General features: G+C 22.3%; 1 protein-coding gene across 1 annotated transcript in view; it reads left to right on the forward strand.

Annotated features, from left to right (window-relative positions):
• Nucleotides 1–18365, forward strand: part of LOC122497971 (ubiquitin-conjugating enzyme E2 H) — a 34057-nt gene that overhangs the window by 1011 nt on the left and 14681 nt on the right. Inside the window, exon 2 of the mRNA XM_043605417.1 lies at nucleotides 8780–8856. Coding sequence (XP_043461352.1) covers nucleotides 8780–8856 — 77 coding nt within the window. The remainder of the gene's footprint in view (nucleotides 1–8779; nucleotides 8857–18365) is intronic.

Genomic DNA, 18365 nt, shown 5'->3' on the forward strand with positions numbered 1-18365 from the left:
TTGCTTCTTTCTCCCTGTCTCTCTCAGCTTTGCATCTCTCTTTCTCTTTGCCTATCTCTCTTTCTCTCCCTTCTATTTAATTCTCAATTTTTCTCTTCCTTAAAGACTATTTTTACTATGCCCTTTATTTTATATTTAAACAAAAGAAGGTTTGTACTAAACTATTCTCAATTTATAACTCTAAATCTTTACGAAAGTGAAATTTTAAAAATATCCGTAAATCGTTATTTTGATGATAGAAAGTAAACACTTGAATAAAGAATTCAACAATGGGATTTTATTTTGAGGAGGGGCATTTAACCTCGTGCTACGCCGATGACAAGCACAGCTGTTTTTAACCAGCTGATTGTGTACAGTGTTTTGTATATATGCGCAGATTTTTATTTTATTGTGTATAAAAATATCAAAAAAAAAGAAAGAAAAAGACAGATTTTACAATCAGTAGAATTTTCCCTGTTGCTAACAGGAAATGATGTGCCAATTTTTGAGTCACCCTGAAAACAGAATTAAACCCTTTAAATTAATTATCAAAATAGAATTTTTTATTTATTTTGAAAATTTTCAAAATATTTGCTTGTTAATACAGCTTACTTGATATTTGGTTTTTTATTCATGTTTGAATTTAAATATGTACCAATAAAGAGAATTTATAATTTCATGAAAATGTAAATTTTTTTTTTTTTTGAATGAAAAATTGACAATCTAAAGCAAAATTTTTTTGAAAATTATCAAGTATTTTGTTTATTAAATGACGTGTATAAATATAAAATTAGCGGAAATGTTTTCAAGAAAGTGGAAATGAGAGAGGAGCACGGAAAGTTAATTAAGCCCCTCTGAACTTTACGTGTAATTGTAAAATACAAAAGCACATTATCGCTTACTGAGTGAGTAGTGTAAATCAGATTAAACTAAGAAATCCTATTACACTTTTCATCTCTCTTTTGAAGTTGAAATCAATAAAAATAGAATTCTCGTCAGACGTGTATTTAAAAAAAAATAAAAAAGATGAAATTCATTATAATTAAAAGCGAAAAAAAACTCTTTTCATGTTTTAAAAAGTTAGTTTTTTTTAATATCAAGATATATATATTATACAAAGATTTTGATTTCCTTGACATGCGTCACTGACATAACAATCAATAGTTACATACATTTTTATTTCCCATTTTGATCTGCAAACGACCTTGGTCGAAAAGGAAACTTACGGATGACTTAATATTAATTGCATGTGCTTACACGCACGCTAAAATCTATTCGCTTTCGAAAGAATACGTCACAGACGAACGTTTCACATAATCTTTTGTGCTCTATCGCTCACCGTCTTTCTCTCCCTCTCTTTCTTTCTCTCTTTTCATTTACTGCAACTTTTTAACGCGTGTAAAAAGAAAAGATGTGCGGGTAAAATTTAATTAGAAAAAAAAAAAATCAAATGCCTCTTAATTTTTATATATAATTGCGTACATTCTAGAAATTGCTTCAATTTTCGCAATTAATTTTTTATCTTTTTGAAATAAATTATGTAAGCATTCATTGATTGATTTAAATTACATTATACACTCCAAATATTATTATTTTATACTAATTATTTTTAATAATTATAATAAAAATATTACTAATAATAATAATTATAATAACAGGCCCTCGGATATTATGACTTTTTTTTGAGTATTTTCTAAAAATGCGACTTTTTTTCGACTTATTTTCGAAAATTGCGACTTTTTCGACTTTTTTTTCAAATAAGTATTGCAACAAAATACCACATTATTTGTATAAATATTGCAAATTATTTCGATTTTTCTAGAGTGAAAAATAATTAGACAACTTTTTCAAAAATTATTTTTGTATATTTTTCTAATTAAATTTTCGAAATTAGAAAAATAATCAAATGAATTTCCATGTAAAAAGAAATTCAATAACAATGGTTTTTTAACATTTTTGACCTAAAAACAATGTTTTTTTTCAAAGAAATAATAATAATAATTTTTTTCATTCGGCAATTTTTTTGAGAATAGAGAAATAAATTTTCTACAAAATTACGTATGGATTTTCAAATCTTTCAATTTTTAAGAAGAATAAAAACCAAAAAGCAGGCCTCGGATATTTTCCAAAAAAGCGACTTTTTTCGACTTACACTAGAACCTCCAACGATTGCATCTCTATCTATTGCAGTTGTTTACGAAAGTTTGGTGGTCATCCGCTAGGGGGGTGAGAGGGGAGGACACCGCCATATTAATGCGAAGGCAGTATTGTACTAAGTTTAGTGTTCTTTTGCGCCCCGTTTTTTAAAGTTGTATTTTCATATTTCAACATGAGACTGAAAAAGGTCAAAAACGTAAAAGAACGCACTTAGGCATTGAAACTAAACATAATATTTTAAAAAAAATAAAAAATGGCGAGGATAAAAATGACATTTTACGCCAATACAAAATATTTGAGAGTGTACGGCCCTGAGTGTTGACACTTTTATGGAAAGATGGCGCCAAGGTGAAAACCTCCATCTATTGCACACAAGAAGGTCACGCTGCAATCGTTGGAGGTTCTAGTGTATTTTCAAAAATTGCAACAAAATACCACATTTTTAGTACAAATTTTAAATTATTTTGATTTTTCTAGTGTGAAAAATAACTATAAACAAATCATTCAAAAATTATTTTTGAATAATTTTTCTAATTAAATTTTCGAAATATACAATTAAAATGATTTGTAATAATTGAAATTTTGTAAAAATTTAATTTAAAATAATTGATTTTTTTCAAGTATTATTATTACAATTTTTGAAAATCAACTTTTGAAGAAATTTAATTGCAAATTTTGTGAAAATAATGTAATTCTCAAAAAAATTTAATGCAAAATCTTCAAGTGCAAATTTATGAAAATGAAAATTAATAAAAACTAGCTTCTAAAAATTGGTATTAATTTTTTTTTTAAAGTAATTCTTAGAATTTTTTTTATTATAAATTTGTAAAATTCAATTATTTTCAATATTTTCAAAAATGTAATTCCGAAAATTTTTCAGAATTATTTTTAACATTTTGGAGAAAACAATCATTGTGAAAATTTTTAATTAAAATTGCTCAAAAAAATTACTTAGTTTTTCTTAATTATACAAAAATTCTTTTAAGAAATTCGATTATTTTCGAAAACCTACTTTAGAATATTTTTAAAAAACTAATTCTTAGAATATTGTTTTATCATAATTTTTTAAGATTTACTTATCTTCGAACAAAGTAAATGAAATTTTTTTTAAATTTACTTCTTTAGATTACAAATGATTTCTTAATGAAGAACATGAATCCTAAAGCGTGGACCATCGGAACTAAAATTAAATACTCATAACTTCGTCAATTTTGCTCCGATTGTCTTGAAATTTTAACACAATATTTTGGAGACATTATGCATTCATTTAAAAAAATTTCAGACCTTCCCCCCTTAAAGTCGATCCGAGGCCTGTAATAATAATACCTAATTATTATTATTGTTACTATTTTTATTATTATTATTTATTATTATTATTATTAATTACTATTTTTATTGTTACTATTTTTATTAATATTATTATTATTATTTTTCACGAAAATTTTAGTACATAATTAGGCAAATGTTAATGATTTTCTTTATAACTGGTACCAATTTGTGTCAGGCTTTTCATTATTTAGTTTATTTTTCAAATTGTAGGAAATAATAAATTCTTTTGTCTCGTGTCAATTTCTAATTTCAATAATATAGTGGAAGTTGAGGTTAAAATACAAAACGTGCGTGATTCTCGAAATCAGAAAGATTTCATCATTCCTTTATTGATTTTAATATGCCTTCTGAAAAGCAGAAGGAAATTTTTTTTTAAGTTCTTTCATTTTCTTTACTTTTATGTATAAATATGTATATACAACAAAAAACCTTTGTTTCAATTTTTTATATTTTTATTTTCCTTTTAAAATAATTTAAAAGCCACACAGGGAATGAAATGAAATTTATTTTCTATTTTTGTATTCTTTGACTTATTGAGTTTATTTATTTTATTTTTATTATTTTTTTCATTAATTTATTTCTATATTTTACATTTGTTTATTTTTACTATTTTTTTCGTTTATTTATTATATTTTATTTGTTTATTTTATTATATTTATTTTTTGTTTATTTTCTCCCCAATTTATTTAATTCTCTTGCCCCTTTGACTAATTATTTTCTATTAAGAGTTTAAATTAAAATAATGTTTATCCTTTTGATACAAAGATTCAAGGGAATTAATTTTATCTTTGACATATGTTAATGCAAAATATATTTATGATAAATTGAAAAATTGATGATGATGCAACTGTGTATTTTTCCCTTTGTCCAGTATGCTTTTCCTTGAAAGTTTAGGTTCCTTGTGGCTCTTTGTTAGGAAAGTATAGCGATTTTCAAAAGAGGAAGGCATAGAAACCTTTAGTTATAAAACTGTATACAACTCAGGCTCTAAAATACGGCGGGCATTGAACTAGAACACTCTTTATTGTATAAACTATACATTAGTATATATTTATATATATGTGTGTGTGCATGTACATGCGCGCGCAAATGCGTGATTATTAAGAATTTCCATCTCTTTAGAACCATAACAAAGATCTTGGTAATCTATTTTCAAAAAAAAAAATTTCTCCTCATTTCTATGTACGGTGAACGCAACGTAACATTATTTTACGTATTCAGAATCTCCCCCCTCTCTCTCTCTTTCTATTAACTAAAATGTAATTTTAACTCTTTTTAACATTTATATTATGTGAAATGTGAATATTCGATTTTTGAATAAGTATTCGATTGGAATAAAATAAATAAATAAAATTCGAGTTGATTTATTTTTTTAGGAAGGGGCGAAAATATATATATATATGTATATTAAAAATTTGAAAGTCAATTTTATTGTGACTTGAGTTTCGTAAATGAACGCGCTCTTGAACGAAAATAGACCGTGGCATTATTTCTAATGGATCTCTCTTGCTTGTTCTCTTTTATTTGATAGTGTCTCTAATTGGCATCGTCATTTTTAACACATCCCTGTAATTTTGATTTTCTTATCGCGCATCAAGTTCAATATATATACACATTTTTTCCTCCGCGCGAAACAAAAGAATTGATCTTGTTACTTTTACTTTCACATTATTGTGCGTATTTTTTTTTCAAAAAATTTTTTTTACATATTTTGAAAAGAAATTTTTTTTAATTTATTATTTTCTAAGTTTGTTCTAATTTATTATTATAAGAGATCACTTTTTAGTATAGTGGTTTATTAGTTCCAGTTGATATTAAAATAATTATTTAAATACGAAAGGAAATGATAATTAGAAGAATATTTTATTTCTCTCGTTTCTTGAAATGAAGAAAAAAAAATTTAATTTTCGATCTCTTTTAGAGCCACGTGTGTCTTTTAAATATGTACTCGAAAATTTTCTTATAATCTTTTTTGGCTGCATGCCCAGTGAGCAGTTTATTCATTTATATTCTTCACTAATTCTAAACAGATGTTGATAAGTTTCAAGTCAGGAAATGATGCTTTTTGATGACGTTATAAAAAAAGTGTATTAAAATGTCGTTGGTTAATCGTCATTTTCTACAAATAGGAATTTTCTAAGACAAATAATTATAATATAATAATAATATAATAATAATAATAATAATAATAATAGTCCCAAAAAATTTTTTTTTCCTACAAATAGAAATTTACTGAACCAAATAATTAGAATATAAAAAATAATAATAAATAATAAAAATAATAATAAGAAAAAATAGTAAAATAATTAATACAGGGCTCGGATTGTGCGACTTTTTTGTGAAAAAATGCGACTAATCGACTTTTTTGATTCTTTTTAGTAAAATGCGAATGAAATTAAAATTTTTTTTTTAAATTTAAAGGAAAAAGTTTGATTTCAAAAAATGTTCTGTTACATTTATTTACAAATTTTTTGAAAACATCAATAATTTTTTTTTTTTTAATAAATATTTAATTATTTTTTTTCCATAGGAATTAAAATTCTTCAAAAGATTCAAATAAAAATAAAATTTTTAATTATTTTTTATGCAAATAATTGAATTATTGGGAAGAAATTTATAAAACATTAGTAAGTAATTGAATTTTGCAGAAGAGTGTTGATATTTACAAAGATAATTGAAATTTTGAAGAGAATTTAAAAAAAAATTTTTGAAAATAATTGAATTTCTGTGAAGAATTTTTTTACTTTTGAAGATAATTGAATTTTGCAAAAAATTTTATCAGAACTTTTCAAAATAATTAAATTTCCAGAATGAATTTTATTATTTATGAAGATAATAAACATTTTAACAAGAAATTAAAAAAAAATTTTGAAAATTATTTAATTTCTGCGAAGAATTTTATTACTTTTGAAAATAATTCAATTTCTAGGATAAATTTTATTATTTAAAAAGATAATTGAAAATTTGACAAGAATTTTATTAAAATTCTTTGCAAATAATTGAATTTCAGAGAAGAATTGTATTACTTTTGAAAATAATTGAATTCATGTGAATAATTTTATTAATTTTGGCAAATAATTGAATTTCTGTGGAGAATTTTATTAAAATTTAAGAAAATAATTCAATTCTTGCAAAGATTTTTATTAATATTTGAAAAAAAATTTATTTCCCGTAAAAAATTCAATTAAATTTTGAAAATAATTGAATTTTTGCGAAGAATTTTATTAAAATTCCTTAAAATAATTAAACTTCCGCGAAAAAAATTTTGTATTGAAAACAATTCAATTCTTATCATTAATTTAATCAAAATTTTTCCAAATAATTGAATTTCTTGAGAAGAATTTTAGTAATAATTGAAAATAATTGAATTCTTACGATAAATTTGATGAAGTTTTGAAAATAATTGATGTCATGCGAAGAGTTCAATCATTTTTTGAAAATAATTCAATTCTTGTGAAGAATTTTATTAATTTATAAAAAAAAAATTACTGTCAAGAATTTTAAAGTTTTTAAAAATAATTAAATTCTTGTAAAGAATTTGATGAATTTTAAAAAATAATTGAATTCCTGTGAATAATTTTATTAATTTTGGCAGATAATTGAATTTCTGCGTAAAATTTTTTTAAACGTTTTTAAAATAATTGAATTATTACAAATATTTTTATTAATATTTGAAAATAATTGAATTCGTAAGAAGAATTTTATTTCAAATTTGTGAAAATAATTGAATTTTTGCGAAGAATTTTTTTACTTTTGAAGATAATTGAATTTCTGCGAAGAAGTTTATTACTTTTGAAAATAATTGAATATTTCAGAGAAAAATTTTATTATTTATAAAGATAATTCAAACTTTGACAAGAATTTTATTAAAATTTTTGTTAAATAATTGAATTTCGGAGAAGAATTTTATTATTTATAAAAATAATTGACATTTTAAAGAGAATTTTTAAAAAAATGTTAAAAATACCTAATTAAAATTTTGCTATGAATTTTATTTAATTTTTAAAAATTTTATTCTTGATTGTTTGATATTAATGTATCTGTTGTCGAGAAATGTGATTTTTTTTACAATTTTGACAATTTCGTGTTTCCTTTTTGTTTTTTTTTTCTAAAATTTCATGCAACTTTTTTCCGACTTTTTTTGGAAATTTTATGCGACTTTTTGTGACTTTTGTTGTAAATTTATGCGACTAAAGCGACTTTTTTTGAGTCTTAAAGACGATCCGAGCCCTGCGTTAATAACAATAATAAAATTTTTATTTATACAAATTAATTTATGCACAAAATTTTTGAAAATAACATAAAAATTTCTTTTATTGATTTTCGCGGGCGTTTGAGAAATTTTGTCTTTTCAATAAAAAGAAATTTTTCTCTTTTCTTTTGCACACTCTTAATAAAAATCTTTTAAATTCAGGGCGAGAAAATTTCATTGTACAATAAAAAGAAAAATTTTAAATTGAAGGGAACTTTTTATAATTTAATATGAAAGACTTGAACGAAAAGTTTATAAAGTATACATATGTGTGAATTGTAAATGGAAAATTTTAACTTTTTGAAAACTTTATATTATAAATGAAAAATATTTGGCGAAAATCTCGTCATTGAAAAGTTAAAATTTTTATATCTTATTTGTATACTCTGAAATATAATTTTCGAATGGAATTTATTTTTTAATGTCATACCTATTCTGAAATATTTTTTCCCACTATTTTTAACTTCAGCGATTAATTTTTTATTTTTCATTCATTTTTTTTCCTTTTTGTCTTTCCCTCTTTTTTCTCTCCTATCTTTCTTTCTTTTCTTCTTTTTTTTAATCTTTTTTCTTTCCCTTTTTTTCGTGTATAAATACCTACAAAAATACGCGAAAGTGAAAAAGTACGATTAAAAATAAAATAAAACTCACACTTTCAACTAACATTATTGTAATTTTATACTTCGGAAATCGTTTTAGAAATCACGTTCAATAATTATTTCACTTGAATAGTAGAAATTATTTATTATATTATTATGTGAGAGATTTAAGAGGAAATTATTTTTTTTCGATAAGAAAAGAAATTCAGAAAAATAAATTTTTTCTCCATGATTGTATTTTTATTTTTTATGATTACTAAAATTATTTTACTTTCTATCATCATTTTGCGCTATTTTATAAATGTACATGTATCTTTTTCCTCTCTATATATATTTAGTGTTGCTTAATCTTTTAATTGCCGCTTTTTTACTATCGCTCTCAAAAACAATTATCAAAATATATTTTTAAGTATATCTTACAGAAGCCAAGAAAAATTTTTCCTTAACTTATTTTTAAAAACAGAATAGAAAGCAAACACGAAGTGACAATTTTAGGTGGACTCAACGAATTTTCCGTCAAATTTTACGGACCTCGAGGGAGTGAGTATTTTTACTTTCTATATGATGATAATTACAATTTATTTATTTATATATAAAATATTAACTCCAATCTATCAAAAAGAAAAGAAAGGGGAAAAAATTATCTCTAAATCTGAGTTTGAAAATAAAAATAAAAAGTTTACAAATAATATCAAAGTTCAATCTATGAAAAAGAAAAGAAAAAAATGATCTCTAAATCTGAGTTTGAAAATAAAAATAAAAAATTTACAAATAAAATTAAATAAAAAGTTTAATACAATAGGAGAATAAAAAGTATTTTTTTTATAGTAAATAATTATTGGAAAAATTTATTTTCCAAAAATAAATATCGCGCGAGTTTAATTAAATAAGCTAGTTATAAATTTTATGCGAATATAATTAAACGATAATAAATTGGTGTTTGGTGCGTATAAATTATTGCTTCAATCGTGAAAAGATTTATATTTTGATGATGTTCAATAATATTGTGCCAAACCCATTTTTGGACGGAAGTTGTAAATTATATAACAGTGCGTTTGTTTTCCTGTTGTAGATTTTAAAATATAATAAAAGTCGATGTCGTTATTTTAAAAGCTTCATTCACTTGATAATTTATTTTTTTCAAATCTCTTCACAAGCAATATTAATTTATTTTTCTATCAAAAAAATTTAATTTCAGTAAAAAATTTCCTTTTTCTCTTGTAAAAAACTTAACTTAAATATAATAATATTTAGTTGTAATTAATAAATAAAGTATAATAAATAAATAGAAAAGAATAAAAATATAAAAAAATAAAAAATTCATTGAGGGAGAAATGTTTCCTTTCTGAATTTAATTCGACCTTTTTTTCACTGGTATAAAAATAATTATACACTGTGTTTATTAATAATTGAATAGAAACAAATTCCTTCTTGATTGAAAGAAACATTTTTTTCTGGGTGTGTCGATGAGAATAATAAATATATACATGTATATTTGTTTCCATTCGAAAATCTTTCTTTCACTTTCTCTTAATAGTTATTCCATAACAGCTTCCATATTAGTTCATGTATAATATTGATAAAATTTTATTACAACTATTTTAAATATATATTATATTTTCATTGTAAATTCGAGTGTAAATTTATATTTAAATTTTATTAAAAATTTTAATTTCTCCTTTTTTCTTGTTTTTAATTAAATTATTATAAATTTATAAATTCTTTCACACGTGATAATGCTTTATAACTTTTTACATTCTTTTTTTCATTTGTTAATCATGTGATATTATAAACAAAAGTTTTATTATCATACTTTTTTTTATCTGTATAATATACTTGCAATAATTTTACCTTTCTTGTTCCACTTAACTTGCTTTTATACTCTTTTTTACTGCAGTTCTGATAAATTTTATTCGTAATTTAATATTTTTAATTGCATGGAAAAATTTATTGTTTCAAAATTAATTTTAGAAAGAATTTTAAAATAGTTTTTTTATGTTACTGACCAAAAAAAAATTATTATTTGATTCAAATAACTGATTACGTACCTATTACAGGCATCACAGTTGGTCCCCTTTTCCTCTTTTGTCCTCTTATTTCAATTTTATCACCTTTTTTTACCTTTTTTGACGATTTGTCACCTTTTCCCCCTTTTTTGGTGATTTGTCCCCTATTTCTAATAAAAAATAATGAATAATAATTAATTAACATTATAAAATAATTAAAATATTATTATTAATAGTTTTTTCTAGAAAAACAAAAATTCTAATACAAAACTTATTCAATTTTTTTAATTTCTGACAGAAATTTCTTTTTAAATAACTTAATTCTTGAAGAACTATCATAAAATTATTACTTAGAAATTTTTAATGAATAATTTTACTTAAATATTTCAAAATTAATTGAATTTTAGAAAAGTTGCGTTTACAATTATTTTCATAAATAAAGATTTTAATTTCAAATTTCATAAAATTTCAATTTTTAATGAATTTTATTAGAAATTCTAAAGAACTTAAATTGCAAAAATTTTCAAATTTTAAATTATGTATTCTGAAATTACTTAAATTTTTTAATATATATATATTTAATTAATTATTAAAAATAATGAATTTATCGAGGAATTTTAGTTAAAAACACTTAAAAATTTGAACTTTGGAGAAGTTTTAAATGATTGCAAAAATTCAATTAATATTTTCAAAAGTAATAAAATTTTTCGCAGAAATTCAACTATATTAAAAAATTTAAAGAAATTCTCGTCAAAATTTCAATTCTCTTTATAAATTAATAAAATTCTTCTTCAAAATTCTATTTTTTTCAAAAATTTTAATAAAATTCTTGGCAAAATTTCAATTATTTGCAAGACTTTTTCTAAATTCAATGATTTTCAATATCCACTATTTTAATAAAATTTTCCAAAAGAATTCAATTATTTAAAAAATTTTTTACTAAAATTCTATGCAAACTTTTAATTATTTTCATAAATAATAAATTTAATTATGTAAAAATTTGTTGATAAAATTCTTTAGGAGAATTCAACATTAAGGAACATTCATTTTTTTAGTATAAATAATTAATTTTTGTATTTAAGTAATTGAATTATATGAGAATTTTCTCATAAACATTGAATTATTTGATTTAAAAGTGAATTTCAGTTAAAATTTTACATAATAATTGAATACTAAAAGCATTAGAGCATGAATTTTTAGAAATAATTGAATTTTGAAAAAGTTTCAAATTGAAATCTTTGAAAATCTGAATTTTTCATATTTTTGTAGAAAATTAATATTTTTCAAAAAGTCCAATTGAAATAACTCGAAGTTTTTATTTTCTAATATATATTTAATTAATTTTGTAAAATTGAATTGTAAACAAACATATTTTTGAAAATTCTCAGAATTTTTTTAAAAATTATTGTAAATCATTGATTTAAAGAAGAATTTTAGTTAAAATTTGCAGAAAATAATAATTGAATTGAAATAATGAAAATAATTTTGAAGAAGATCAGTAACAAAGTTCTTACAATATGAAATAAATGATTTTATCACTTTCTTCATATTTTAAAATTATATTCTCATAAATTGTTGAATTTCAAAAAGATTTGAATTTGAATGTTTCGAAAATCTTAATTCCTATGGAAAAATAATAATGATTAAATATTTTTTTAAAAAAGAAGTTGTTGCTGTTTTCGAATAATTTTACAGTTAAAGAAATTCGTAAATAAATGTAATAGAATATTTTTTTGAGCATCTAATAATTTTTAGAGTGAATCAGAATATTCTTTAAGGTCAGGGAAAAAGTTAAAAATTGTCTAGAAATCAGGGAAAAGTCAGGGAAAAACAAAATTAAATTTTTGTGGCAACTCTAATTAAATTTGAATTATTTTTAAAAAAATTTATAGAAGCTATATGATAAAAAATTTGAATTATATATGCAAGTTTTATAAACAAAAATTTAAATATAGAATTAATTTAAAAAATATTCTATAGAAAAATTTTCTTTTTTCATTTTAATGGTAAAAAACAATATAATATGTGATAATGTAACAATCAGAATAAAAGACTTGTCTATAGAAATATGAAGGCTTTTTGAATTTGTTAGTCAGAGTAATAAGCGTTTAATTAGCATATAAGGGTATATAAACGTAACTATATATATATGCGTACGCCGAGAAAATATTTTTTATTGTGTAATGATTCAAGATATTCTCTCAAAATGGTACATGCCCTTGTAAATTCACACCTCTCATAATCAGTTAAATGAGAACAAAGAGCAATTATTATATCATTCAGAGATAGTTTTGTTAATACTTTCCTATATTAAATAGAGTTTTTTTTAATTCTATTCATTCATATTTATATATTGCTAAATAATCGCAAATGACACATGTGAGTCTAAAACGATAAAATTATAATTTTTCTGCCTATTAATTATCGTCATTTACCTTATTTAAGTACTGAAAAGATTTTCAATTACATGTGTATGGTAATTAAAAATAACAAATCTACAATAACAATAGAAAAATTTGTAACACTCAAGAACAAAAGATTTCTTTGTGTCAAATTTTTTTCTTCTTTTTGTTTTTAATTTGACGCGTTTATTAATTTTTTTCAAATTAGTTTTTTAGTAGTAAAAATTTATTCTTTCGATAGCAACTTTTTTACATTTGTAATATGAAGATTTGAACGTTTAAATGAACGTAATATAATTTTGTTTTCCAATATTTTGAAAAAGTAATGAACTGAATTAAAAAATATTTTAATTAATTATTTATTCAAGAAACATTAATTTTTTAATAATTAGAACAAACGAAATTTTTTAAATAAAAATTCACATTAAAAAAAATCAAATATCGTCGTTTATTTGAACGTTCGACATCTTAGGGCATTTTTTTACTATTGTTTCTAGTCTTCAAGCTACTTTTTTTATAAAATTAATTATCGAGTTCGATGTCTGTAATTAATAAAATATTACATTGAAAAAAAAACTTGACTATTATTGCAATTAAATATTTACTTAAATCAAATAATTATTTATTTCAGTCAATTAATGGTCAGGGCTCGGATTGTGCGACTTTTTCGACTTTTTTGTGAAAAAATGCGACTAATCGACTTTTTCGAGATTTGTTTTAATAAAATGCGAATGAAATTTAAATTTTTTTTTAAATTTAAAGTAAAAAGTTTGAGTCAAAAAAATGTTCTGTTACATTTATTTACAAATTTCTTTCAAATTTTTCGAAAACATCAATAACTTCTTTTTTAAATAAATATTTAATTATAATTTTTCCATTGGAATTAAATTCCTTCCAAACATTCAAATTCATTCGTTTTTGAAATTAAACAACTTATAAAAAATTGTTATAAAACATGAAGAATCGATGTCTTTATGTTTTATAATAATTAAAGATGACCGAGTGATAAAATCATTAATTATTATTATAAGACTTTATAAAAAAAAATTTTTTAAATTATTTTTTATGCAAATAATTGAATTATTGGGAACAAATTTATAAAACATTAGCAAGTAATTGAATTTTGTAGAAGAATGTTGATATTTACAAAAATAATTGAAATTTTAAGGAGAATTTAAAAAAAAAATTTTAAAAATAATTGAATTTCTGCGAAGAATTTTATTACTTTTGAAAATAATTGAATTTCTGGGGAAAATTTTATTAAAAGTTATGAAAATAATTGAATTCTTGCAAAGATTTTTGTTAATAATTGAAAAAAAATTTATTTCCTGTCAAAAATTCAATTAAATTTTTGCGAAGAATTTTATTAAAATTCCTTAAAATAATTATACTTCCGCGAAGAAAATTTTGTTAATTATAAAAATAATCGAAATCTTGTAGAGAATTGATTTAAAATTATTGAAAGTAATTAAATTTTTTCAATGAAATTTAATTAAAATTTTGTATTCAAAATAATTCAATTCTTATCATTAATTTAATCAAAATTTTTTAAAATAATTGAATTATTGCCAATATTTTTATTAATATTTGACAATAATTGAATTCATAAGAAGAATTTTAATACTTTTAAAAATAATTGAATTTCGATGAAGAATTTTATTATTTATAAAGATAATTGAAATTTTGACAAGAGTTTTATTAAAATTCTTTGCAAATAACTGAATTTCAGAGAAGAATTTTATTATTCACAAAGATAATTGAAATTTTGAACAGATTTTTTTCTAAAAATGTTTAAAAGTAATTGAATTTTGCAGAAGAATTTTGATATTTATAAACATAATTGAAATTTTGAGGAGAATTTAAAAAAAAATTTTGAAAATATTTGAATTTCTGTAAAGAATTTTATTATTTTTGAAGATAATTGAATTTTGCAAAGAATTTTATCAGAACTTTAGAAAACAATTAAATTATTATGATGAATTTTATTATTTATGAAATTTTGAGGAAAAATTTAAAAAAGTTTTTGAATAGGGGAGAGTCTCCAGTTGTGAGACGGGTTTCATTTTTGACCCGTAAATTGTAAACAGGTAAACGAAATTGTAAATAAAATACACCGTTCGAAAGGTAACAGAAATACGCAACTTTTATTAAAAGAAAGTATAGTGTTTCGATGAACTCAAAAAATTTTACGATACATTTTCCGAGCACATCGCTTTTTTCAAAAAAAAAAAAATGTCTCCAGTTGTGAGACACTCATTAAAAATTGCTAAAATTTAATAAGTTTGACATAAAACGTTATGTTTAGTAGAAATAATTAAATATTTTAATAATATATATTATTATATACTAAATAATAATATTTATTCGCCAAAATATGACTATCAAATAAACACAATTTAATAGCTTCAACAAGAGCATTAAAATTGATTTCTTCTGAATCAATTGACTTTTTTCCACTTGACATGCCCAAAAATACTAGAAAAAGAAATCAAAACAACATTTAAATAGTATGCCTGCAAATTTGTATTTTTTATGCTGCCCAGATGGGTGTTGACACCGTCTCACAACTGGTGATATGCTGTGTCTCACACCCAGAAATTGGCGCTATTTTGAAAAAGGAAAATTAAATTATTTTCAACCGTAGATTGGAACAATGCAATATTGCATCACAAAATATAAGGAAAAGACTAAAAGAAAATGCATTACATTTACCTTTTCCAATTAATTAACTTGGAAAAAAAGTACTTTGCATTTATTGAAAAAACGCTTTTTAGTCGATTATCACACACAGTGTTGGTATTTAACAAAAACAGTTTATATATCCGCTTCGGCGTACATGAAAAAGTTGGCTCATGTAAAAAGAAATGTTTTTATATAAACCAATCGGATTTTTAATATTGCATGTTAAAAAAAATTGACTGTCTCACAACTGGAGGTGTCTCACAACTGGAGACTCTCCCCTATAATTGAATTTCTGCGAAGAATTTTATTACTTTTGAAAATAATTGAATTTTAAAGAAGAATTTTATTATTTATAAAGATAATTGTAATTTTGACAAAAATTTTATTAAATTTTTTTTTAAATAATTGAATTTCGGAGAAGAATTTTATTATTTATAAAAATAATTGACATTTTAAAGAGAATTCTTAAAAAAATGTTAAAAATACCTAATTAAAATTTTGCTATGAATTTTATTTAATTTTTAAAAATTTTATTCCTGATTGTTTGATATTAATGTATCTGTTGTCGAGAAATGTGATTTTTTTTACAATTTTGTCAATTTCGTGTTTTCCTTTTGTCGTTTTTTCTAAAATTTCATGCGACTTTTTTCCGACTTTTTTTGAAAATTTTATGCGACTTTTTGTGACTTTTGTTGTAAATTTATGCGACTAAAGCGACTTTTTTTGAGTCTTAAAGACGATCCGAGCCCTGAATGGTACTTGAACCAACAATTTTAGTATTTGAAGCAAATATGAATTTTGAACCATTTAATTAAAAAAAATAAAAATTATTTGATTCAAGTAAATATTTAATTGATAATGGTCAAGTAATTAAGTATTTGAATGAAATAAATTTTTTTTCAGTGTAATAATTAACTGCAAATATTTTTCTTAGTGAAACGATAAAGTGAATAAAAAATAAAATTTTCGATAGACGAATTTTTCTCAATTTTTCGAAACAATTAAAAATTGACGCAATTTTTTCCATTAAAGTGTCATTGACACTACGTAGCAAGCACATTATCTTTGGACAATAGTGGCGGAAATTACGCATTCTCTTCGCGGGTTCAGATGAGTAATTACGTAAAACGTTCTTAACATTTCGAAAAGCGTAAAATTATGTGCAGCATGCGACATATCTTTAGTTTCATCTCCCTTTTCTTATATACATTCATAACTCTCTCGAAAATCTGAAAAAGATTTTGTAAAAATGCATATTCGAAAAAGTAAAAATATCTTTTTTCCGGTATAAAAGGAAAAAAAAAATTGCGATATTATTTGTATAATAATATTATTATTAATAAAAGGACGAGGAAAAAGGACTGCGCTCCACTTTATACGCATGCGAAACCCAGGGAAAAACTGGGTCACTAGGGCAAGCGCGCGCGATGTTGGACTCGAGCTCTCTGCACTTCTATTGAATCATGCAACTGCATCTGCATGTGCAAACGCGGAAACTAGATTCTGTGTGTGAACCATTTGCAAACCATATAGAGGAGGAACCAAGCTTCCTTTGTGCTCATGATACAGTTCACTTGCGCTCACAATCTCCACGTTCATATTATGATCCCCGTTACAAAACTAATTATGCTAACAGGTTTCTTTTCTTTTGCACAAAAAAAAAAAGAAAAAGAAATAATTTTTTTAACATTTCCCTGCGCGTGAGCTATATTAACATTAACAAATAGCAATTTAGAAAGTAAAACTTATTTTTAAAATCAAATGTTCAAAATCGCACAGTTTTTCTAAATAATGATAATATGAAATTGAGACAAAAAGCGAATCAAAAATGTTGCTTCGCAACACTTTTGATTCGCTTTTTGTCTTAATTTCAGGGCTCGAACTAGGTCCCAGGCATCACAGTTGTAATGAGTTGTTCCCCTTTTGTCCCCTTATTTCAATTTTATCATCTTTTTCACCTTCTTTGACGATTTGTCACCTTTTTCCCCTTTTTTGGTGATTTCTCCCCTTTTTCTAATCAAAAATAATGAAAAATAATTAATTAACATTAAAATAATTAAAATATTATTATTAATAGTTTTTTCTAGAAAAACAAAAATTCTAATACAAAACATTTAATTTTTTTAATTTCTGACAGAAATTTCTTTTTAAATAACTTAATTCTTGAAGAACTAGGTATCATAAAATTATTACTTAAAAATTATTTCATGAATAATTTTACTTAAATATTTCAAAATTAATTGAATTTTAGAAAAGTTGCGTTTACAATTATTTTCATAAATAAAGATTTTAATTTCAAATTTTATGGAATTTCAATTTTTAATGAATTTTATTAGAAATTCTAAAGAACTTAAATTGCAAAAATTTGCAAAATTTAAATTATTTTGAAATTATACTTAAATTTTTTAATATATATGTGGGTCATTCCAGGCCAAGTCGGAAATCATTTTGCTTTTGTATGTCAAAATTTTTTTCTTTTAGTACTCTTTGAAATGAGCAATCTTGATTTTTTTCAAATTTTTTCATAAAGCGGTTTAGGAGATGCAGATTTTTTAAAAATGACGTTTTTTACGTAAATTTTTTTTTAAATGCTTATAACTTGGTAAAAAATTGATCAAATTGGAAGTTTTTATAAGGAATTGTTTTGTTTTTACACGTAATTTTTAATAAAAATATTTTTAAATAATTTACGATAAGATTTTAAATTTTTTAAATAAAATTTCATTTTTAACGGTGTATCTATAGATTAATTTTTTCAAAATTTTTTGTAAGAAACTAGCACTAAATTAACAATGAAATTTTATTTTAAAAATTTTAAAATCTTATCGTAAATTATTTAAAAAATTTTTTAAAATATTTTTATTAAAAACTACGTGTAAAAAGAAAACTTTTCATTATAAAAACGTCCAAATTGATCAATTTTTGACCAAGTTATAAGCATTTAAAAAAAAATTTAGGT

The sequence above is a fragment of the Leptopilina heterotoma genome, unplaced genomic scaffold, assembly GCF_015476425.1.
Source record: "Leptopilina heterotoma isolate Lh14 unplaced genomic scaffold, ASM1547642v1 Lhet_14, whole genome shotgun sequence".
Taxonomy (NCBI): Eukaryota; Metazoa; Arthropoda; class Insecta; order Hymenoptera; family Figitidae; genus Leptopilina; species Leptopilina heterotoma.